This window comes from Labrus bergylta, chromosome 6 (assembly GCF_963930695.1).
Source record: "Labrus bergylta chromosome 6, fLabBer1.1, whole genome shotgun sequence".
NCBI lineage: Eukaryota > Metazoa > Chordata > Actinopteri > Labriformes > Labridae > Labrus > Labrus bergylta.
Window position 1 is genome coordinate 32,535,635 of NC_089200.1, and position 26,543 is coordinate 32,562,177.

The following is a 26,543-nucleotide window of genomic DNA, read 5'->3' on the forward strand; positions in this document are numbered from 1 at the left end:
TTGTTTACATCCTGACGTTGTTTCATCTTTTCTAGATCCTCACTGGTGTTGAACTTTCTCTCTAATGTTTGTCCCTTTGGATAAAAGTGTCTGTAAGAATTGTAGAAGTAAAATGGCACCTCTGCAGCTACAAGACCAACTTCCAGACCCTCCACTTCCTGATCCAGGACAAAACCATCCAGACTGTAGAGTCTCTTCAATGCTCTTCCTTACTTTCATGTTTGCCCTTTGGAAGGGAGTCTGATGCTCTGAGGATGAAGAGCGTGTTATAAGGTTATAATGAGGCACCATTGGACAAGGCATCAAGAGACATTATATTAAAAGAGAAAAATAATAAAGTTGAGTAATAAAAAGGAGCTTCCAACTTTATCATGAATGGAAATGTCTACTCGTAAACACAGTCAGACACAGAGGGTGGATCATTTATATCAATCTCTCAGTCACATGCAAAACTGACTTGAATACAAACCGCTTCATTTAGGTGTTTTATATGACAATCCTGCTTTCTTTTTTCTTCTAGAAGGAACTGAAAGGTGTCATGGCATGTGCACAGTAAACACAGTGTGGACTGCAGAGGAGGTTTAAAAACAACATGAGGGCAATGTGTTTGACCCAGAGCTGCCTGATAAATCGTTACAGCCTTGAAACAGCGCTTTAGGTACAAACATGCATGTACAAATATAAACACATCTATAGGATAAAAGTTGCAGTGTATAAATAATGCTCAGAACTCCCCATGGATATGCTGCTATCATGTGACGTCAAAAAAAGTTGTGGGAGTGGCCGATAAGTTCCTTCTGTTGATGTGTGTCATCACTCTGATGTAGATGAGTTATGTAGCTGCTGCTGACTTCTTTAAAACCATTATTGTGTGATCTGGGAGAGTATTAAATACCACACACACACACACACACACACACACACACACACACACACACACACACACACGCGGACGTGAAGTATTTATTCGACCCTCACCTGTCCTGCTGCAGGACGCACTGCGCGGCGCGGCACGGCACGGCACGGTACGGCTCGGCTCTGACAGCAGTGATCTGAGTCCCGCAGGATCTGCTCTGCGGTCACTCTGACAGCGTTCCGGTCATGAGGAGCACCAGGATCAGGACTGCGCCACTATGAGACAGGATATAACCGAGGAAGCAGCGCAGACCGAGAGGAGCCGAGTGTGTGTGGATTATTACAGCAAAGGGAAAGCAGCAGTTTGCCTTTTCATATCACGTCCATGATCGGGAGGGCGAGCGAACTCTGCAAAGGTAAGACTGGTGAAGACCAGAAAGGCGTTTAGTGAGTCTGTCAGAGCCCTGATCTGAGGTCAGCCTGCAAGTTTCTCAACCCAAGACTACCAAGATTACGCGCTTCTTCTCTTTATAAGATAAATGCCTGAAAAAATAACTTCATGAAGCATGTCGTTTGCAGATGCAGATATTCCACATGTCTAAACATGCACTTACTGAATAATGTGTCAGGAGATGTTTGAGTGTGAAGAGATTAAAAAAAAACAGAAGATGAAATAAACGATGTCTGAAGATGTTTACAGATCTACACAGCCCCTAACATATTTTAACTCCATCTCATATAACACTCGATACCATCAATGGTTGCTTTAAAATGATAACAGTAAAGGTTGGAGGCTTATCATTTGATATTAAATATATTAAATTCACAGTGTGTAAGCTGCATTTAAGTGGATAGTTGTTTTATTTCATTTTGGAAGGTTATATCCGTTGGAAGATTTTACTGACAGAAATCTTGTCTCGTACAAAAAAGGCAGCACGTGCATTAAACAAGATCCTAAGTTCTCTGTTTAAACATCATTTATGACTTTACATAAAGAGCCGAATCCATGGCGGATATCTGTACAACCTTTGTTATGAAATAGCCCACATCACACTAAAGTGGTGCTAAACTTCGTTGGCTGTCAATATGATGATTATCACTTTGATGGAGTTTGTTCTGGATTTGATTTTAAAATTAGAAATGAAATCTGGTTCAACTTGTTCATTTAGCCTGTGCAGCCTCCTGCATGCACACACTGGACCATACAAGGAGGAGAATAATATCCTGTTTCATCCTTTCATTTCTACAGTCTGTTTCTCATTACCCACTGTACATTCTTGCACACTTTGAGAGAATTAAAATGACAACTCAGCAGATTCTGATTAAACAGAAGTCGAGAATCATTTTTGGAAAACATTATGAGAAAAAAAAAGGTTTGTTGGACTCAACAGTGACTTGCTTTTTGTCCAGCATCTCTCTCTAAGACAATGTTTAACAGTTCTCTGTATTCTGTAGAGAGACGATCTATTTGCCAGGAATACTACATGTGGGGAGGAATGTGACTTAAGATGCCTTCTCTTGATAAGCTTTTATTTTGACAAGAGGATATAGGTTACAAAAAGGACGGGTGCACTGACAAGTGTTGGAGATACTACATGCATGCTGTGTGACTTAAATATATATATACACACCATGACAGAGGTTTAATAGTTATTTTAAATTATAATGTTGTTGGAGTTGAAGGCAGGACTTAAAGACAGTGAAGGTTGTGCTGACTGTCAGGTGTACAGAACAACCTTTAACTGATTATTTGATAACAAGACCAGAACGGTCATCTTTAGCATCCTGCTATGTCAGGTCATTTATGTGCAGTGAGTTAAAAGTGAGAAAGGGTCACAGACTCTACTATAGCTGAGTATTCTCTTACTCAGTTACAATGCTGGAGCTGTAGATGTTAGCAGTCTCTGTCAATCATGACATCACTCAAAGAATCGGTCAACTTCTCCAGGAGTCAGCATCATTATGCTGATTGTGTACAGGTAGCAGTATCCTCCGGTGTTGAAAAATGAAGCCGATGCTGGAGTGTAAAATCCTGCAGTTCCTGGATTGTCCACTAGAGGCTGGCTGCAGAAGCACAGGAAGTCACATACACACCCATTCTAAAAAGACTGTTTTTACAGCAGAGATTAACATGTTTACAGCCTGGTTCAAAAAACCAAATAGGTGTGATTAGCTCATGTCTTGATGGACACACACTGTACGGGGATGAATGTTTTGATGACTCATCAGTTTTGATTTGATGAAGGATAAGAGTTATCCACAGTAAGGCGTGTAGCTGACCTGATTGACAGGTGGGCCCGGTGTAACGGTTTGTCAGGAGGTTTAAAACCTGCCTCAGCTCCAGCTCTCAGCCTGTCGTTAGGTTGACTGAAAGTTAGACTGAGACAGCATTTCCAGCATGGAGACCACCATCGATGGGACTCCAGCGCCCCCTGCAGGAACAGACGGGTGACGTCACTCAGGATGTCAGTCACATCATTGATCTTTTTACTCTGTGTGTGTTTAAGGAAATATGTTCTCATTGTATCATAGCATCCCTTCCAAACACTTATTTTGTCCCTGTTGACTGAATAACAGAATTGCCCGGGGTTCTTGGCGTCAGATGTGAGACAGATGTGCTTCTGACAGGTCTGTTCGCAGTGCAACTTCCAAAACCTGATTTCCACGGAAATACCAACAACATGTTTCAAGCTGCATCATTTTCATATTCATGCTTCTTGTTGTCTGTTCTCTAACCAATTCATCATTCACTTTGCTTGGCAATGAAATACCCCACAGGCAGGCAGGCAAAGAGCCACAGTGCTGCTTGAGTGGGTCATAACACTGTTTCAACATGAGGACCAGTAGGTAGGTCGCTCTGCCAAATCAGCCAGCTGGTATCAAACAATCAAGCCATGAAGGGAGCATGCTAACATGTTCTAGACATTTGGTGGATGGTAGTGGACCTACTTAAAGGTTTTGGGTCGTCAGATCACCATCATTGACAGAAATGTCTTCTTCTCTGTATTGTTTATGACCACGTTAAACATGTTATTTAAATTTATATGCGGGCATGGGCGGTTCTAGGCAGGGGCCAACGGGGGCCAGTGCCCCTGTAACACTGAACTTGGTCCCCCCTGTGGCCACCCCTCCAAAAAGAAGAGCCCCCCCTAATAACACATACACAATATGTGACTTAACAACCGGACTCACAATCTAGTATTAAATTCTGTTACTGAAACAAATATAAATCATGGTATTTGATGATGTGTGTTATTATTTGGCATAATATTTATATTTTTAAAGCGATCATCTTTGTTTATTTTCACCTGGGTTTAATGTTCCCCTCTGACAAAACAACTGGCCCCAGTTTGGCCCCCTCAGTAAAAGTGATCTAGAACCACCACTGTATGCAGGGTTCATACCTTTCAGGTCATCGAGTATTTGACACGACCCGTACTGTAGCATGAAGAGAAAAACCTCTTCCTGGTTATTGGATGATTTAACTGTTGGGGAAACGACAGAACCCAATCTCAATATTTAGTCCCTGGAGAAGATCTCCAGAGCAGCTTCTCTTGATCACAAACTGTTGTGTGTCTTTACAACATGTGTGTTTAAACGAAGCTTGAAATCAGGTGTTTCAAAAGCCTCACCTAAAAAATCAGACAGTGATTGCAATGAGTGCAAGGTGAGCGAGACGAGGGCTGTGAGCCTGAACGTGTGGAGTAGTAGTGGCCTGCTTTGTCTGAAGTTTGACAGGCGTAGGAACACTTCCACGTGTGTGTGTGTGTGTGTGTGTGTGTGACTATCTAATGTTCAACTCTTTGCTGTTCGCTTGCAAAGGTGTATGGAAAGGTGTTGACTTTCACGTTTCTGCAGTGGATGAAGCAGATAAAGAATGAGCGTGAAGATGAAGTGATGATATAAAACCAGATTGCTGCTGAGGCCAGTATGTTTACCATTACCAGTATGGAACTACGTGCATGGGAAGAACTGTGTCTTCACAATATGCCACTAACTTCCTGTTCACCCATGACCTATAAACACCTACCCGTATCCCCTGACCTATTAACCCCATTTATCACCATCGAGGTCCAAATTCAGTGAATGAACAAACATGTAAATCAATACAATATGTAACTATTATTCACACTACATTGGCTCCTGGTGTATGTGTGTGTGTGTGTGTGTGTGTGTGTGTGTGTGTGTGTGTGTGTGTGTGTGTGTGTGTGTGTGTGTGTGTGTGTGTGTGTGTGTGTGTGTTTGTGTGTGTGTGTGTGTTTGTGTGTGAGACATGGACATAAAGAAAGATTTGCATTTTTGAATTTTTTATAGCGTGCAGTAATTGGGTTACATCTTATGTGGGTTATTGTATTAATTTCCTATTTAAAGGAGCAGTATGTAACTCTGACACCTAGTGTTTAAAATGGGTACTGCAGTCCAAAGTCAAAACATTGGAGAGAGCTGTCTCTCCCCCCGCCCCACTACCTAGAGTCGATGATCACTCTCAATGGTTTTAGACATTGCAAGCCGGCCGACTCGATCAAACAGAGCACAGAGATGATTCAGGGTAGTGGTGGGCGATATAACGATCTTAGATCGTGAAGGATTTTAATGTGCTGACGATCTGCCAAAGCAGGGAGATCGTAGAACCGGGCTTATGTGTTTATTCTATCATGCTGCAGTTGATGCTCCGACACAGACGCGTCTCCCCCCCCCCCCTCTTTTTTTGCTCCGCAACGGTAAAAACGAAAACAAAACTTGAGAATTAGTCCGCAAAAACAACTCCATCCCGGTTATATGCAACTGTTCTGATATTTTTCCAAACTGACTCAGCGTGAGCAACAGTTAACTTATCTGCATAGTTTGCACAGTTAAGTTTACATCTCAGATTGCCACACAAAAAACCTTTTAACGAGCCAAAGAGACGTTCACAGTCTGCAGAGAGTCAGACAGAGAGGAGACAGAGAGCTATAACCCCCAGTGTTTAAAATGGTGCTGTCGGTGTTTTCTGCTCTCTCTTGGTTTTTAAAAATTATTATCAAGCCTCTCCACCTGAAGCTCACCTGTTGTGACAACGAAACCTATAGGGATCATGCTAATCGACGTTACCCGTTGTGTGCAGCAGGCAGGTGAGAGTGAGTAACCATGGTGACTGTCTGTCTGTCAATCAATGATGTCCCACCCCCTCTATGAATTAAACTCTTCTGTCAGTAAAACTTACTTTGATCATGTGTCATATAATGAACACATTCTGTATTATGCTAACTAATAACTAAAGTTAGCTCCAGCTGGAGGAACTCTGCAGGGCTAAAATAGAACAGAAACACAAGAACTTGAAGTCTACATGTTTTTAAATGAATGCATCACTGCGTGAAAATGTTCCTGATGAACATAAAAAGAGGACACATAACTAAATCTTTCAAAGTGGTGAGGAAACCCTTCAAATTGTGCATAAATATTGCTCAAATTGAGGGAAAGACGTTTCTGTAGCTAAAGATGTTCTGGGTGAGAGACCTCCAGACCTCCTACAAAGATGTTTTTCAAATAGATTAAACTTGTCTGCACAGTTTTTGTGCATTTAAAAACATTGTACAGGGAAATAAGTTTGGTAACTTACAAATTTGTCTAAAGATCAGTATGAAAAAAATTGTGATAAAATCGTGATCTTGCCAAAAGAAATTGTGACATGATATTTTTTCCATATCGCCCACCTCTAATTCAGGGCCTTATGAACAAAATCTGAATTTACAGACCTGAGTAGTGTGAGAATTGTAGGACCACTCTGTTAATGGTTCACCAGTTTCGTAAACAAACAAACGATGCTGCGACCAAAGGGTCTTCACTGCCTGCATGTTCACGCTCCACACTAAAGCTTAGTGACTTCTTTGGTTTTTGATAGTGATCATCAACTTTAGAACATTTTGGCTTCAGGTTCATATACAGATATCTACAGTATGAGAATATGATGTCACCTTCCTGTGTTTATTATTGTTTCCCTATTAAACTACTTTCTAGATTGTTAAAATGATGCACAGCAAAATGTTAGATTTCTGAGAGGAGTTTTGAGGATGCCTCTCAGCAGCTAACCTTAAGACTCTGTGTCCACCTGGCGGTTTTTACCAGGCAGTAAAGTGCTGGCTGTGCGCCCGGGAGCACCTCCATGAAGCGTTTTTGCGCTGAGAGGAAAAGCGCTGCACGTCCGTCCTGTCTCTATGACAACAGTCTGTTGACGACGGCCGCTGTATGACAGACACTGCTCTTTTACTTTTTACTGTATGTTTTAGATTAGAGATCGTTTATTTCCCGATCAGACACGGAGCGAGGAGGATGTGACATGATCTGTAGGCCGAAAAAATATGGGGAATATCAAATATTTGGAATATAGTGCTGATGACTTCAACAGCGCCTTTCTGAACAGATGAAAGATTTTCAACTTGAGTGCTCGGAGTGGCTGCTCAAAAAAAGGGTAGCGCTCTGAAAAAAGATGCTGGGCGCTGCGCTTTATCTCCCAGCTGCTGCCTGTTGCTGCGAACGCTCTCTCCTCATTGGCAATAATTGAAAAAAAACACTGCTGCTCAGAAAAAATGCTTGGTCGACACAGGCCTTCAGTCCAAGTTTGACCGGCAGTGAGTGGTCGTCGCCCTAGTTTTTGCGGTGTGTCCGGCTCCATCGTTACCCGTCGACCTTTTTTCGGCCGATTCGACGTCGGTGAGAGGAATCTCTCTGATTGGCTGTTGGGAGGTTTCATTTCTCTCCAGCTCTCCTCTCAGGTTCATTAAAGCCCCTTGAGCACGCCGCTGTAGTATCCATGCTTTCACCCATTAGTGCGATTTCTCCTTATTTGTCTCCTCTGCCTCTTCTTTTCTTTTTCCACTGAAAGACCAAGAACTGACAGCGCCAGCGCCATTTTCTACTTTTTATCAGACATTATTCTGGAAAAGAAGTACCTATATTACGAGTGGTGACCGACAGCGGTGTTATTTCCTATCACGCATGCGCAGAACGTAGGTGATGGTTGGCCGTCGGCTGTAGGCTTTGCAGTGTTTTCAAGTAAAACTTTTTGTGAGGCGACGACACAGGCGACGACACAGGTGACGACACAGGCGACGACACAGGTGACGACACAGGCGACGACACAGGCGGCCTTCGTTGCCACTCGTTCTTTGCCGTCTGCTTGGTGTGTCAGGGCCTAAGCCTTAAACCTTAAAGCCTTGTTTTTTATATTTTTACTCTCTCTCTCTCTGTAGGAGTTTCACTGTATCATCATGTGTAAACTGTTTCAGTATGAGGAAGCAGGATGTGATGTGTGTAGCTCTATTGTTTTTGTCTTTTGCTACATAATGTTGAGGGCTTGATATAGAAGCCAAGGATGATCCTTGAAATATGGAATGAGTTTAGTTCTACAAACACAGATTTTTAAGAACAGCGGCCTGAGGCATTCCTGTAAACAGAGCTAACTTCTTCAAGACAACCTGAGAAAATGATGTTTTAATCAGCTGCTCCTGAAACATGGACGGACTCCAGCGCCCAATGTCTGGGGAAGAAGTGCAAGATTTTAAGTTTGATAATTACAGTTAAAATTATCTCGTACAAACTTCACTGTGCTGGTAACCTTTGAGTGTAAAGAACAGACTCATCTGGTGGACGCTGTCTGCCTGGTGCAGAGTTTACAATAACATCTGCTCCACACCAGTCACACTCGCACTGGGAAATCCAAACAGACCCACTCCATTTATTAAGGCTTAATTTATATAAAAATGTCTTGAAGACATCCATCAAGAGGTGCAGACACAGTGCTGGCTCAACTGTTACTCCGGACACATAAACAGGGATAGAATCCGTTTTATTCCATCATGTGTGATTGGATGCTTGTGTTTATGCAGCGTTAGGGATATAAAATGGACTTTGGGGGCTTTGGATACAATGAACTCAATGACTTATTAAAAACTCAAGCAGTCTGTTTTCATGCTATTGCTGTGGTCGTTAGGAAATGATAGATTTGCCAATAACTTATTTGAAATTACAAAGATCTTGCACTCCCCATCATGTCAACCACACACCAACATAATCCTTGCAAAATAAGAAGGACATCTTCTGTTAAAAGTTAATGGTCACATATTCAATATCCACTTCACCATGTTCCTCTAACTCTAACATGTGTCTCTAGTCTGTCTACAAACCCCCCAATGATGAGAAAAGTCCATCCTCTCCGTCTTCTGCCTGCTCCACTTTTCAGAAAATGTGTGCTCAAACAGGCCGTTTGGAGATTTTCCCTTCATGACATCACAAAGGGCAGTAGCCCCTCCCCCAGGTGGGTGACACTCCCACAGGTAGGTGTTTGTTCTGCCCTCTGAGTCTGCCTTCTCACCATAAACAATAGGACATGGAGCGAGAAAGACCGAGTACACCCAAGCCCTTCCAGAGAGGGGAGTTGGTCAGACACAGCTCATTTACATATATAAAGGTACAGACACAGAAACAGCCTGTTATGAGCAGGGCTGAAATAGAGGGGTTTATAGACATGATCAAATACAGGATCAGAGTGGATTTAGAACAAGAAACTTCACACACGTTTTCAGGAGCTCTGAGAATATGTGACTTTTATAAACTTACAAACAAACTTACATACAATAGGCGTCCTACCACCCTTCACATCAAACCAAGCCATAACTTGTACATGTCCGACTTGTCTTTTTTCCTCAGGCGATTCTTGGTATTCTGCTTATAAGGACCAGAATCAAATCAGTCTAAAGCTGCATATTATTGATGTTTGGTCCTCTTTTGTTTCAGGCTGAAATATTTTTCTTCAAGCTAGATGCAGACAAACAAACATGCAGATTGCTCAGCAGAGAAAGTTTTGTTTTGGTAACAAACAGAATGTCGCTCAGGAGGACACTGTGTTTTATGATGATGCAGGATTAAGGCTAACATGGTCTCCCTCTGATAACATGAATGTTGTTTCTGAATGTTTCACACTGTGTCACAGTCTGTGTTGTATAAAGTGTGTTTAGCCTCACACATGAAGGTACACGTACAAAGTAGGATTTTTTGTGTACTTTTTTTTAAGAATGCCAAAAATTAAATGGGTCTCTGATGGCTCCTCCCAACCCTTACATGTTCTGTTTATATTTAAGTGAGAAGGTTTATTGTCTCTGTCTTCTGTTATGGCGGAATATTACATAATAGGGGGTATGCAAAGTTGAAAGTGTGCCATTGAAGGTCATAATCCACCCCACCCACAAACACACACACAGTGTAATCTGATCCGTATCAAAATAACTTTATTTTACTGTGACCAAAGCCTGAACACAGAGAGGAACGTCTCGTTAGACGGCTCCACTCACAACAGATGGTTAGATCATTTTCCACTTGAAGACCTCCAGGTTGTAATTTATTTTAATGAGGGGGGGTGACCCTGTGGACGAAGTGGTAAATGGACTTGAGCTTGTATATTCATTTTCTAGTCTTATGACTACTTAAAACATGTTTGAGATTGAATCAAAGTCAGGACAGAAATAAAACCACAGGTCACTATTCTTTAAGAGCATTACAGAGAGCTCAGCGGCAGCAGAGCAGCCTCTAAGGTCTATGTGTCACGGGTGTGGGAAAACAAGGAGGTGGACCCAAGTGCAGAATAAACTAATAAAACTATTTATTTCAACAAAAAGGCAAAAACTAAAACTTTCTATCAAAATTTCCAAACTGCAAAAATCCAAAAACTGATAAGCAATGAGAAACACTAGGAAACACTGAGACTCCAACATACGGCAAACAACACTGGCAACTTACAACAATGATCTAACAACACGAGGGAACAAACACAGAGACTAAATAGACACAGGGGTAATCAAACACAGGTGAGACTAATGACACAGGTGAGGACAATGAGGGCAATCACAATGGAGGGAAACACACAGAGGAAGGAATGAACACAAGAAACACTGAGGACAACTATAAAATAAATACATGAAACACTGAAGACACACAGAATTCAAGAATGTAACAAAACACTAGAACATAAAGATACACAAGGATAATAAATGACAAAATAAAACAGGAAACACTGAAGACAAAACTATGAAATATTAAGACAAAAACACACAAGGGAAACGAGCAACATAGGATGGACAGGAGAATTTAAAACGTGGAAACCTAAACGCTGAAATACTAAACTAAATGAGACCAAATCATGACACTACGAGCACAGCCAGCAACACAGAAAAGGAAAAATAACACTGTCAATATGGATTACTGTAAGAGATGAGTCTGAGTCCTAACACCTGTGAGATCCAGACAAGTTTGAGAGCTTAGAGCAGAGTATTACTGTGAGTGAATGCTCCATGTGTGAATGAACTGAGAATGAAAGAGAACCGGGGTGAATTGTTGTCTATGAGAAACTCTTGTCTTTATTTAAATTTTTTATAACCTGGAGGTAGAGTTGGTGGCTAACTGCTATAGTTCCCCAGATCTCAGTCTGCTCCTCTAGGCCACAGCGCAAGCTGATAGATTTTAACTTTAGCTAATGTGTGTGCTTCCACTGGCTCTGCAGCGCTGTGTCTCAGCTGCATTCAACATTTTTTTTATCAGGTTAGTTTTAAAAGTAACTTCTCTCTAAACTGAAATCCATGTGCTTTTAAACAGCAGGGAGCATTTCCAGGATTCGTGACGTGGTGTGGAAAATTAAATACTCTCAGTCCTCATTGCGCTGCAGTAAACAGAGCAGGAGTCATCAGTGAAAGTTTTTTTTTATCAGAACCTTGATATGCACCTTGATATTAACTTCAGGAAACATATTATATCGACATTCCTTGAAACTTGTGTGAACATTTCTGAAAGCTTTTAGAAGAGCTGGGCTGCACGGTGCTGCAGTGGTTAGCGCTGTTGCTTCACAGTGAGAAGGTTCATGGTTTGAATCTCCGTCTCACAGGAACCTCTCTGAGGCGCTGCTTGTCAACCAGGCAAGGCAGGCAACTGCATGGGGCCCCAGGCCAGTAGGGGGACTGTAGGAAACTTCCCTTACAGGGCCCAATCTCACAGTGCTCACCTTGTTGCACTGCTAAGTTATAAAATTTTCCTGTGAAACTTAAGTTTTTTAATTAAAGTCATCATTGGTGTCACTTTATTTATAACATAATCTGGATTCTCTCCGGGTACTCCGGCTTGGTTGTCTGTCTCTATATGTCAGTCCTGTGATGGCTGGTGAACAGTCAGAGAGTTTTACTCTTTTGTTCTTATTGTTTTTAATTTTCAGATGGAAAAACCTGGAGGGAAGCGTCGACTACCCAGAATCACCTGAAGAACTGGAAGGTGAGCATCAGTTTGTGAATGTCGGACTATCAGAGGCAGAAGTAGGCCAGTAGGTTTTGCTGGCAGACTGTCGGCTTGCAGGTTTCACCAGCAGCTAGTTTCCACTACACTGCCCATTTGATCCAGGCCTCATGTTCAGCCAGACACCGCAGAGAAACTCATTCTATAAGTGATGTTAAAATATTAACCTTACCTGTGCAGAGAGAAGGTGTCACGTGTCAATTAAGTAATTAAAGAGGGGCAGGTGTAGGCTACAGGTATCCCACAATGCCGTACAGACAGGGCCACTATCGGCTGAAAGCCAAACACAGCCAACCCAGACACAATTTCCATGTGAAAGAGGCGACAGAGCAGGATGGATCAGCTTACACAGAGCGGCCTTCACTTCCCACAATGTATGCACACTGTATACAACCAAATGAAATGCAAATACTCACTCCTCGTGGTCTGGCTCTATAGGATCCACTTTGGTTCAGATCAAAATCTCATCTGTTGCCTCACAATCTATAAAGACATGACCGGTCTTCAGGATACCTCCAAATGACTGCCTGAGTTTCTATCTAGCTGTTTTAAAGTTTTAAAACGAACCAATCAAGTGAAGAGCAGCCTTCAAGACACGTAACACACATTAATGTCTGTCAGAGGATGTTTTGACCCATCCTAACATACAGTATACTGGGGCTCAAACAGTATCTTATGCAGGTGTCAGATACACTCCTGTTGGTGGTCTCAGGCGTTTTCATTGATTATTGAAGAACCTAGTGAACTTGTTTCACAGAGGTGAAACATTAGGCTTAAAGGTCCAGTCAGTGAGATGTGTAGTGAGTGAAATGATAAAGGTATCTTACTATCTGATCAGACATTAAAGAAACATGCCATGTTGAAGTGCTGGCTTCTCTGACAACAATGCAGCAGTCAGTATGTCCTCCTTCTAACTTTAGATTCTGGTCCTGAATGATCTGGATTTGTTTGGACCAGAGAAGGTAGGCGCTTTTAAGGCACCCCCCACATGGCTGTTTTGGACGTTTGCTAGATATGAGACCAGGGGCCTGTACTACGAGGCAGGATTTGGGGTCAAACAGGTAACTTCATGGTTAACCCTGTGTTATAGGCATATCGCTACCGTAACTTATGCTGCACACATAACCTGCTCCGAAGCAACCTGTGAAAATCTCCACCCACTGACCAATCAGATCTTTTGATCGTGAAGCTCCTGAAGCTGATCGCTTCTGAATGGTCGTAAAATGGATGGAGGATCGGGTACAGAAGGTGATACGGCTCAGATTACACTGACTGTGTTGTGTGTGTGTGTGTGTGTGTGTGTGTTTGTGGGTGGGGTGGATTATGACCTTCAATGGCACACTTTCAACTTTGCATACCCCCTATTATGTAATCTTCCGCCATAACAGAAGACAGAGACAATAAACCTTCTCACTTAAATATAAACAGAACATGTAAGGGTTGGGAGGAGCCATCAGAGACCCATTTAATTTTTGGCATTCTTAAAAAAAAGTACACAAAAGCATTTAAGTTGTGTTTTTAAGATGGTAAATTATGAATATCTTATGAATATCTTATGAATATCTTCTTATTCATAATTTCGCTTCCCATCATGTCAACCCACCAACATATCCTTGCAGATCAAGAAGGGCATCTTCTGTTAAAAGTTAAAGGTCACACATACAGAATCCTCTTCTCCATGTTCCTCCAACTCTAATATGTGTCTCTAGTCTGTCTACAAATCCCCCAATGATGAGAAAAGTCCATCCTCTCCGTCTTCTGCCTGCTCCACTTTTCAGAAAGTGTGTGCTCAAACAGGCCGTTTGGAGATTTTCCCTTCATGACATCATAAAGGGCAGTAGCCCCTCCCCCAGGTGGGTGACACTCCCACAGCTAGGTGTTTGTTCTGCCCTCTGAGTCTGCCTTCTCACTGTAAAAAATAGGACATGGAACGAGAAAGACCGAGACACCCAAGCCCTTCCAGAGAGGGGGCGTGGTCAGACACAGCTCATTTACATATTTAAAGGTACAGACACAGAAACAGCCTGTTCTGAGCAGGGCTGAAATAGAGGGGTTTATAGGCATGATCAAATACAGGATCAGAGTGGATTTAGAACAAGAAACTTCACACACATGTTTTGAGGAGCTCTGAGATTTATTCAAACTGGTTGAAGAGGAGGAGGATATGTCACCTTTAATGTTTCTGAAATTAACCATTAAACATGGTGAGTAGCTCTTTTTTGAGGCGCTATGCTTATACTTTAGTTCTTTTACTTGCATGTAACTGATGAAATCTACACTCTGTCATTGTAACTCTTTCATTGTAACTCTTTCCTGGTGTTGAACAGGTGATGCTGTGGATGGTGGCTTCATTGCTGATGCTTGTTGAAGATGTGTTTTCTGAAGAGGAGAATAAAGAGGCTCATTTGGACCTCCAGCGGGTCCTCAGGCACCCCTCCTGGTCTCCTGCAGAGGATCTGGAGCAGGACAGAAGGTTGCACACACCCTGGCCTGAAGACATTGGTTAGTATTTCATATACCATCAGCTCCGCCCCCTTTATATTACAAGGTTAACTTTAACACAAAACCTTTTGGTTGAGGATGTGGAAACCATGGAGCAGGTTAAAATATTGCGGTCATTGATGGGAAAATCGATGTTGACTGTTTGTGTGAGACAGGAAACTGCAATAGGTCACCAAAACCACCAGGTTTGTTTATTCATTCATCCAGCTCACGCTCCACCTGGGAGCTTTGTGGCTCTTTAACAAAGTCATACAAGTTCCCAATCTTCATACAGCAAAGAGCCATCATGGTCACAACTGCTGGACCCAAAAGTTCCCTTTAGGAATTCAAACAAACAACTGATAACACTTTGACCTAGAAAATAACATTTTTCATTCAGTGGAAATATTCAAATCAAAACACACAAACAAGAAACTGAAACAAAGACATTCACTAAGAGGGTTCAACTGCAGACTCTGTAAGAGTACAAACGGCAGGTTAATGTGACAGTCCGGGTTCATTACACACAAATCAATCCAAAAACACTCAAGCAAACAAATCCGAGGTAATAGGCAAAAGCAGGTCAAAAAGGCAGGCAGTCATACATAAGAAATTTAACACTGAAATAACGGCAGGACGAGGCAACATGAGGAAAGAAGAGGGAGGACACACGCGGACTAAAAGCACAATAAGGAAACGCAGGTGAGTAGAATCAGGGGAGGAGGAGAAACACAAGGCGGGAAACATGACTTGTGATGGTCACTTTACATAACAGCCTCAAGTCCATTAACAAAATAAAGCAGGAAATGACAATAATGAAAAAATAACAATAAAAGAAACAAATAAAACATCTGAAGGAGCGATAAAATCAATCTAAAATTAAACAAGGAGAGTCGCTGGTAATCCTCAAGTTGCTGAGATGCAAAAAACTCAAGAAAAAGCACAGACTGTAAATATGAATGGACGAAAAGTGAGGGTCCCCCGTCTGTTCCTGCAGGGGGCACTGGAGTCCCATCGATGGTGGTCTCCATGCTGGAAATGCTGTCTCAGTCTAACTTTCAGTCAACCTATAAATAAATATAACGACAAGCTGAGAGCTGGAGCTGAGGCAGGTTTTAAACCTCCCGACAAACTGTTACACTGCGCCCACCTGTCAATCAGGTCAGCTACACGCCTTATTGTGAATAACTCTTATCCTTCATCAAATCAAAACTGATGAGTCAACTGATGTGTCCATCGAGACATGAGCTAATCACACCTATTTGTTTTTTTGAACCAGGCTGTAAACATGTTAATCTCTGCTGTAAAAACAGACTTTTTAGAATGGGTGTGTATGTGACTTCCTGTGCTTCTGCAGCCAGCCTCTAGTGGACACTCCAGGAACTGCAGGATTTTACACTTTACATTTTACACAGCCTGTGCATCACTTTTCAACAGCAGAGGTTGCTGGTTGAGAAAAAGTATTAGATTAATGTTACTCTCTATGTTAATACTGGATCCTACTGAATCAGAAATGCTGGAGTATGAATTAACAGTAAGAATAATGTAGAAGTTTTATGGAGGATGTTTAGAAGCTCTGTTAGTCTTTCCTCGTGGGAATGCGTGAAATAAAATTTCCAACGGTCGTCCCTTGTTTCCCTGTGGCTGAGGGCATAGGCTGCATGGGAAGGGCACTTTTCTTCTACTCCGTTTTTTCCAGAACAAAGCTTCATAAATCTGAAGGGGAGGCCGTAAAATAGCAGCGTGTCACTCCTGGATGACTAATGTATCCTCTGGATGTTTTCCTGGTAGTTTTCAACACTGAGTATGACCTTGGTCATCTGAACGACATTGTACTGCAGGGTAAAATAATGAATCCAATGTGTCGGAGTCTGACTTATATCACAGCTTCATAAGATGAATGACAGCCTGCTGCATGTCTGTTTATTCTACCCGTCAATTCAGACTGGTCACAATGAATGTTTGAAATTCTCTTATTTGGCATTTAAAAATAAAAATTGTTCAGCTTTCATTTTGAAAGTTTGTCCTGTCTTAAGCTGAGAGTACTTTACTTGCTGTGGGCTTTTATTTTGAAATAAAGTAAGGCCTCCCTGTAGAGCAGGGGTGCCCAACCTTTTTTAAACCAAGATCTACTTTTAAAGTTGCCAGTCTGCAGAGATCTACCAGTCCACATAGTGAGCCGTAGCCTTTACCGACAGCCTCCAAATGCATTTAATACTCACAAAACAAACAGAAAATAATTTCAGATATAATAAATGAGAGTTCTATAAAAAATAATGCAAATTTTTTAAACTCTTATTTTAGGGTAGGCTACATTTTAATATTATGTTTGTATTTATATCACATATGTTTTTCCCTTAATTTAGTTTACAACAAACAACTTTAATCTGTGTGGAGATGTTCACAGACTACAGCAGGCTGCTGTGAGATGATTTTGCAGCCTGCAAAGTCCAACCGACCATTTGGCCGGATCACGTGTGTTCACGCCTCGGTCCGTACGGATCACGGATCAACTGTGTGCTGTAGCACTAAAAGTAAAAAGTAAAAAAGTTTGCGTGGTGGCTGGCGCTCCAGTGCAAGTGTGTGTGTATGTGTGTGCGTTTGCGCTGTATGTTGGTGTGTCTCGTGCCCCGCGATGCTCAAAGTCATGACAGCAGAGAGGAGCAGAGAAAAGTAGCTGCAGCTTCATCAAATGCGCTTAATACTCGTTGCATAGTTTCTATATATGACTTTTTGGTAAAACATTTAGCCCCCCGGTTTTACCTGCACGTCCTTGCGCATGCCTGCACTCTCTCTTGCGCTCCCAATTGCTCCCACTGCTTCGATGTCAGTGTATGAATGTGTGTGAATTGATGAGTTACTTCCATCAGTGTATGAATGTGTACATGTGACCTGCAGTGTGAAAGCACTTTGAGTAGTCAGAAGACTAGAAAGCACTCTACAAGCTCAAGTCCATGTCCCATCAGCTCGTGTATCTGATGGGACATGCCTTCCCCTCCACGTTTAGGTATTTATGAATGTAAAGATCAGAGGCCGTCACAGGACAGTGATGTGCCTGAAGCAGTTTCTGCACATTGTGTTGATCACTGGGGATACTGACAGTGTTTCTGTAGAGCCTCAGTTAGTTCCTCCTGTTCCTCCTTCTTCAAACCGTACTCATCGCAGAGATGGAAAACATTACAGCGAAACCCTCGAGCATCACATTGAATGTTCTCGTGACTCTCACTCAAAAACAATAATAACATTTAGTGAAGTAACACATGATTGCCAGAACATTGCCTATTCATTTGTAATATGGAAATACTTGTGTAATTACATTATAATGGAAACCAATGTGGCATGTTTAAACACGACTGAATATGTACCCGCGCTGGCTTTGATTGAATGGGTCCGCTCGTTGCCTGGGGAATACTTCTGTGCATTTTTCTCTTCTTTTTTTCCTCATGATTACAAGTTTTCACTTTTGGTAAACATCAAGGCATGAACTGACAAGTACCTCTGCCTCTGTAAATGAGCATGCTACAGCGCTAATAACCATTCTCTTAGGAACGCACTGCATGGAGGGCTAAGCCATCCACGGGTCAGGAAGTAGAAATCAGTCAAACACCTGGGCCAGGTCTGCGCTGCAGGGAGGGTAAATCTTGACTGAAAGGTTCCTGGCAAAGGAAAAAAGCAACTTGATCTGGAGTTCAGCCAACAGCTCGCTCCTCTGTTAATGACCCTGCATAGTGACAGTACGTGTTGAACCACTCAGCTGATAACCAGAGGAATCGCTCACAGTTCCAGTGTTCATGTTTGCTTTCAATTTAATCACACATGCTCTCCCCTGCTAGCTCATAAAAGTGTGTTTTAATCCAATGCCTAAAAAAGTGAGAAATGTTTCACCTTTGCAGACGACAGAAGACATCTTGGGAACATATGAACAGTCCTCTTACCACCACGAGGCTTAGATATCTCAAAGAGTTCATGGGAAAGATTTCTTCTGAAGACCTGATCACAAATCTGATGAAAATGTTTGTATTGATCCTGGAAGGGATTGGATTATAACAGTTACTTACTGGTAAACAGACTTGAGCTTGTTTAGCTCTTTTCTAGTCTTCTGACTACTCAAAGCGCTTTTACACTGCAGATCATACCTACACATTCACACACTGATGGTAGAGGCTGCTGAGTAAAGAGTCCATCAGTATTAACTCATCCATTCATACACATTCACACACTGATGGTAGAGGCTGCTGAGTAAAGAGTCCATCAGTATTAACTCATCCATTCATACACGTTCACACACTGATGGTAGAGGCTGCTGAGTAAAGAGTCCGTCAGTATTAACTCATCCATTCATACGCCGCTGACGAAGCAGTGGGAGCAACTTGGGGTTAAGTGTCTTACCCAAGGACACATCTGACGTTGCTGCAGGAGCTGGGGATTGAACCCCGACCCTCTGGTTGGGAGACGACCGACTCTACTGACCCACAGCCGCCCTGCTATTTTGTCCCTTTAGGTGCACCGTAGATAAGCATCCGCAGTGTCTCCCTGGGTTTGTACACATTCAAGCGATGCTGACGAATCAGTGGGAGAAACTTGGGGTTAAGCATCTTGCCCAAGGACACATCGGACATGTGGCTGCATGTACAGAAAACAAGAAAATAATACCGTAATTAAGTCTTCTTCAGTTTTAGTTTTTCTTTGATTTGCTTTGTAGATCCGTTCGTTGGCACCGACCACAGACTCGTAAAACATCCTGACATTTTCTCTCTATCTTACTCTGATAACTTCCTCAGCTTGTTGTTGGATCAGAATAAGACAGATAAGGGAGATTAATCAACAGCACAAGCTCCAAATATGTTTATAAAATCCAGATACTGAACGTCTTTGTGAACCCTTTTTTAATGTTTATTTTTGGGCTTTTTATGCCTTTATTTAGAGAGAGGACAAGGGATAGAGTCATAAATCAGGGAGAGAGAGAGGGGAGAGAGAGAGGGGAATGCAGGGGCATGTGTGGCACTGACTTAGTGGTGGCCTGAAGTGTGATGTGCATAAACACACACAAACAATGTATGTTTTATGAAATAGATGTACAAAGTATTTATGCACAATTTAAAACCCCCCCAAAAAAAGAAACTAAAGGAAACCTTTTGCAAAAAAAAAAGCCAGAATAGTACTTTTTACACAAGTCCCGCCTCTGACAGGGAAAATTGCCAATCATAGTTTAGATTTTTTTTTTAGAACCCCTCTGGCCATGCCCCTGGTGGAATGACATGGGAAAGTAGCTGCAGGTCGAAATTGAACCCGGGCCAACCATACCTGGGGCACACACACTAACCACTAGGCCAGGGGTTCCCAAACTTTACCATGCCAAGGACCCCATATAGCATTAGCCTCTAGCAGGGACCCCTCTCCTGCTACATTTCTGGTGTCCCTCAAGGTTAGACTCACTGGCGAGGATCTTTTTGTCATATCATGGCCACTCGTACTTGCTATAGTGAAGCTGTCCTTTATGTTTTTTAGATCATACCGGCGGCATTCAGAGGCGACCGTTTTCTTTTGAGAAATGTTTTCATTTTTAGAGGAGGCAGGTTGCTAGTTTTCATTGGAACAGCAACTTTCTGATTGGTCAGTGTCGCTCATTGTGACTGCTAGATTCTGATTGGCTTCAGTGGTGGGGTTTTTTTTAACTGAAAGATTGGAATAAAGAAGAACACAGATTTTGATATATGCAGTGATTGATAACAACTTAAAGAGACATATTTATAACATTTTCATTATTTTATTTGTTGATTTTTACATCTTGTTTTGATCCTCCCTTCCCTTTCCTCTAAGTTTCTGGGACCCCCACTAGCGCTCAATTGCAACCTCCAAGGGTGTGAGGAGCTTCACTTTGAAAAACACTGCACTAGGATACCGGCGCCCCGTCTTCGTGAACTCTTGATATCTCCTTCTTGCAACTCTACTGGTTTTAGTTTCTATATTTTGTCAGATAATGTACCAACTCTACAGACACAAGGTGTGATCTTAGTTAAAGTAGTTGTACTGTAGTAATTTATTTATTATCTGTTTTCATATTTTTAATATGTATGGATGTTGGTTTGTTCTTGGCAGTCCGTGAAAGGTGTCTTAAAAACCCAATAAACACTTCCTGGTTCATCACCAATCATCAAAGAGGCAGAGTCGTGTTTTCTGGCACAACTTCCCCAACTACCCAGGAGCATGGAGCGTGAAAGGATTAAAGACATCAAAAAGCTGTGGCAGCACTTTGTAGTATGAAGATGGACTTTATTAACTTTAATAGTGCGACATGGCCAGTGGAAGATCAGAAAAGGTTACTGAAAAGCTGGTTAAAAAAGGGGGGGAGGGGTCATCTTCATGAAGTATCAGTGCCATAAAAATCATTATTGTAACCCTTTAAAAGTGTTATTTCCAGTCAGTGTTTCTAAAGCAGTGACCTCACGCTGCACTCAGAGCTGCAACCAAAGGTAACAAATAAACTTATTTTGTGATTATCCTGCTTCGCTGTAGCTTCTATCAAATCTAAACAGCCCGTTACTCCATCACTGATAAGCCTTTCACTTTAGTCTGAGCCCTCAGTGTTGTGAAGTTTGTCTCTACGGAAACTGCATCATGTCACCAGAGTTATAACACGATGCAGCGATTATGCTTCCATTTGAGTCTAAGTTCATCAAAATGTAGGATTTCAAACATGGTCACTGTATGTGTTTTTTTTAATACAATCACAGATATGTCCACATAAGCGTAAATGTTCAACCGGATGTTTGATATGAAGGTTTCCTTTTCTGTTTTCTTGCAGTAGAGTGGTCGCAGGAAGAAGACGTCCCGCAGAGCAGATGGCCACGATCTCCTCACGAACCGAACTCGCCCAGAACAACAAGGAGGAACCGCAAGAAGACGAAGAGCAGTCGCGACTGCCATTTGGAGAAGAAAGAGATGAGGGTGCGTGATCTTGGTCTTGGCTACGATTCAGACGAGATAATCCTCTTTAAGTACTGCGTTGGCACGTGCTTCAGCTCCCGCAAGAATTATGACCTGGCCCTCAAGTCTCTGATGGACAATGGAAGCATCACTGGGAAGAAGGTCAGCAGTTACCCATGCTGTCGGCCATCCCGCTATGAAACTGTGTCGTTCATGGACGCCCAGACCACGTGGCAGACAATTAAATGGCTTTCTGCAGCCAACTGCAGCTGTGTGGGATGACTGAAGAGAAGAGACTATCTGAAATACACAAGCAGAGGAGAGCTCTTGTGTGAAAGAGCAGGGTGCCACTAATACTGATCTTTATAGTTGGGGTAGTCGACCCTGGTTCAGGTGGTCTGAGGAGTCGGCCCGAGATGGGATCCACACTCCGGAGTCCAAGGCCTTCCCTCCACAACTAGCTAGGCTGTTGTTATTCATATACCATCAGAGCCTGATGGCACCAGCTGGCTCCCTGCATGTCTACCAATGTCCAGGGGCAGTGGAAGGATTGTTTACTGCCACAAGCAATAAGTACAGAGAGCAAACTATCTGACCTTTAGGGGCTAAGTTGGTGGACACTCTTTGTGCCCTTGAATCAGCAGATTGAAGGCACGTGCGACATCCTCTGGCAGCCATGTTTGAGGTCTTCAGCTCTTTTGCACAAGAAGGAATGAAGGGCATTTATTTTTTATTTTCAGTCCAACGTCTCAACAGTTTTCAAAATGGTCACAAAGTGTGTATGTTTTTGTTGCTAACACATAGCCTTTTGGGTTAAAATGACATGCCAGTAGCATGGAGGAGAACGTTACCTTCAAGGCTTTCTGCCAGAAAGCTCCTTCTCTTTCACCCCACAAGTCCCTTGACAGCCCAGGTACACGTAGATGGTTATTCAATAGACAATATTGGTAAGTTTAAATTAAGTTAAAACAGTTAAATGGCTTTAGATAAGATTTGAACTGTGATTCAACCTTATAAAAACTCTACATGTTTTATGTTAGCCTGCTGACTTCTTAGTAAGCTAACAAAGCTAACCATTCAATTGAGCTCAACAGTGGGAGACCACTTTTTTGGAGGCTCCTGGTCCTGGTTCCTGAAGTTAATTTCCCCTTTCAAATCCTCCTTTTCATTAAATCCTTATATCAAGAGATTGAAGCCTGTTACCATGACAACCAGCTACCCCAATACTCGAGACTCTAAAACCTTTGCTTCGGCGCAAAAATGCTGCTAAGAAACGGAGAAAAAGGCAAAGTTACAAGACCGTGCACATCATTTTTTCCGTAGTCAAGGAACTACCTTTCCCACAATGCATTGCGAATGATACCTCTTCTTCTTAAATGTAGCTTCAGTCATTGTTATCGTGTTCAAATTACATTCATAAGGTTCTTAATATATTTCCTTTTAGCTAACTAACTAGCTAGCCTGCTTGCAAAACTATCCCCTCGCATTTGCCCTAAGGGGCAGGAAGCGTTGCCATGGTTACAGCGAGCTCAACCAATCAGAGACGTCGCCGTGACACTCTATGATCGTGGGTAGTGTAGTTCTTTTCCCTGATATCGTGAATAAATCTTGTTGTTCTTAAAGCAAAGTTGATATCATACAAACTTGTGTCTCCTACAGGAGCATAAACCATCGTCTCACACTCAGGTAGCTCGTGGTCAGTCTACCTGTGATGGTTATGACATCATGGCTTATAATCAAATCCACTATGGAGGAAATAAACAGGATTGCTGCTTCCTGAACCGCACTGTGCAGCCCTATAGTTTGTTCAGGTCACAGCACTGTATCTAAAAAAACAGAGCTCACTTTCAGTTGAAACATTACTCAGTTATTTTTTGGCAGCGTTGTTTTAACTTTTATATTCCTCTTGCTTTCTTTTATTTCCTATGATACACTTTCATTGTTTGCCAAAAGCCAGTTATCCAATGTACCTTCATGATGGAGCCAAATGTAATATCCCGATTGTTCTGAATCACCAGCAAAGCCTCTGTTGAAAAAAAACATTAACAGCCTCATATTAAGCAAAACTCGACCACTTAAAGACCAAATAGTCTGACGTGAGGACATGCTCATAAGAACTCACAACTTCGAATCAGTTGTAATATTTTGTTTTTATAAATACAAATGGTCTTTATAAGACCAACAATCGCCTTCACAATGTGATGCAACTCTACCTTACTCTCCAGGGCAGCTCAATCCTACTCTATCTGGTCGAGAAGAACTCCTCATGAGAGCAACGAGTAGGCAGTCCCACACACACACACACACACACACACACACACACACACACACACGGGCAAACACTTTTTCAGCTATAATACCGCATTAACGTTTAGCCAGCCTATGCTAATGAATAATGCATCTATAAGTCTGCAGTGCTGGTTTCAGCACGGCTTGTTTACACCTCTGTCAGCAGTCTATTGTCACAAATATAGTCATGGGCTAACCATCAGTCAGAGACACAGCTTTTCAGCACATGGTCTATTTTCAGATCAGGTGTGACATGACACCACTTACAACCACTCGGCCTGCAGTTTAAACAAACAAGAGTGGACAACGAGTTCAGATGTTGTGTGTGTGTGTCACTGCTGAACGAACACATCTGCAAGCAGCTTTGCAAAGACGCAGCGTAGACTGCAATCTTATCAATACCTACTTATACTATGTTAAACACAATGCAGGTTAATAATGAGCACATGCAAGCATTTAACTATTTAGCTTTCCACAATGACTTTTCCTTTTTTGAGGAAAACTGCTCTTACAGAAAAAAGCCAAGTCTAATTGTTGAAGTGGCTTCTTCCTTCACTGGCTTCCCACCCACCTACGCCTCCGCATTGTTTGTTGAATGAATAGTAGCATTCACATTCATTTTTAGTAAAAAGTGTGTAATCCAATTTGTGTGTGAGGGGGTTTTCATGCTTCCTGTTACACTCACATTGCACTTATTTTGGCTCATCATGGACAGCAGATGGTATGAAATCGTTCATACCATCGTTACATATTCTCCTCTTCAACCAGTGTAAATAAGTCTCAGAGCTCCTCTAAACATGTGTGTGAAGTTTCTTGTTCTAAATCCACTCTGATCCTGTATTTGATCATGTCTATAAACCCCTCTATTTCAGCCCTGCTCAGAACAGGCTGTTTCTGTGTCTGTACCTTTAAATATGTAAATGAGCTGTGTCTGACCACGCCCCCTCTCTGGAAGGACTTGGGTGTCTTTGGTCTTTCTCGCTCCATGTCCTATTGTTTACGTTGAGAAGGCAGACTCAGAGGGCAGAACAAACACCTAGCTGTGGGAGTGTCACCCACCTGGGGGAGGGGCTACTGCCCTTTGTGATGTCATGAAGGGAAAATCTCCAAACGGCCTGTTTGAGCACACATTTTCTGAGAAGTGGAGCAGGAAGAAGATGGAGAGGATGGACTTTTCTCATCATTGGGGGGTCTGTAGACGGATTAGAGACACATGTTAGAGTTAGAGGAACATGGAGAAGTGGATTCTGTATATGTGACCTTTCTATCATTTAAAGCAAAAAGTCATGTGCTCCACAATTCTTTTACATCACACAGTGAATAATCAGAACTTGCAATGTGTGCAGCTCTTCCTTTATCAGTTGGATGGTGTGCTACTTTGTGCATTGGCTGAAGAAAGTGGCTCTTGATGTCCACAGTATGTTGCAGTTGTTGTAAGGATACTGAGCTGGTCACACACATCGTGGTAACATTTTGAAAGTATTCTTTGAAACTGTGTGTATCGGTGCTGAAAGCTTTGTTCTGCTGTGTTCTGTCCTTTACTAAACAACATGTTTAGTAAAGGACAGAACACAGCAGAACAAAGCTGTGAGGCTTTGAGAAACCTGCATGACAAGAAGAAGTTTCAGTTTCCAGTTTGTCTGTAAACTGAAGCGAGTACCACATATTGTATAGTAGAAGATTTATTTTGTACATGCAAGCGCTGTAAGACAGAATTCATTCAATCTTTCTTCTGTGTTCAGCTGCTTTAAAACAAGTCTAAAAATATCCATGTGAGGCTTTGGCCTGCTTGTACTTTGTTTCATAGCAGCATGTCTCTCCGAAGAGTGTGTTTCCACGGATCACACTGGGATAACAAAGCACCTCCAGATATTTTTATTACTACAGTTGGTCCTGCCTCCCACTATTCAGCTTACTGAAAAACGTCCAACTTTTTTTTTTTTTGTGTTCATCTGGATCATCTGAAGAATGCTTACAGCCAAGCTCTCACACAATCTCACATTTGCTTTCAATTACACCCGCTCATGTTTCATACAACGAGTGCAGGTTGTACAGCTCGAAGCTAAACAGAGACTCCCAGGAGAATAGGAGGAAAAGAAATATCACAAATAAGGGCCCAAACACCATCTAACTGGACCTTTGGTCTGTGACCCTTTCCTCAAATTAAACACAACAAACCAAAAATGACTCTGCTTGTGATCCGCTCACGGGGTAGATTTCATTCATTTCTGGATTTCACACGTGTTGTTCATATAAATGTAAAGAAGACAGATGGCATGGAGTCACTGTCAGGTGAATAGCTTCTCCTCTGTAGGCAAACTGTTTCCCTATTGTGCTAAGATCCGACAACCACAGGGCATGGGTGCCTCTCATTTCTCACTAAAGTCTTCCTAATTTTCCTGCTTGCATCTTCTGATCTTTGTCACATTTGCGTAAGATGCAAGGGACATATTCAGGAGGAATGTCCCCTCGTCTGACTGTGTAGAAGACAGCTTTTAGCATGTTTCTCAAAACGGTAAAGTGCCCCATTTATAAGCTTGTTAGAGCCACCAAGCGGTCCAGTTCAGTCCGGTTCGATACAGTCTGCATTAATTTGGGAATGATTCTAAAATAAGTGATCCATACTGTCCTACTTTTTTGCTAACCTTCTGTTGAAACAGGGGCATGTCCATAGGGCTGAC

General features: G+C 42.2%; 1 protein-coding gene across 1 annotated transcript; it reads left to right on the forward strand.

The window, feature by feature from the left end:
• The first annotated feature begins 919 nt into the window (after positions 1–919).
• LOC110000609 (neurturin) lies at positions 920–24,825 on the forward strand. Its single transcript, XM_065956234.1, has 4 exons — positions 920–1,271; positions 12,089–12,144; positions 14,493–14,667; positions 21,452–24,825. Exons 1-4 carry the CDS (start codon positions 1,241–1,243, stop codon positions 21,853–21,855), a joined length of 666 nt encoding a protein of 221 aa, XP_065812306.1. The 5' UTR covers positions 920–1,240; the 3' UTR covers positions 21,856–24,825.
• The last annotated feature ends 1,718 nt before the right edge of the window (positions 24,826–26,543 follow it).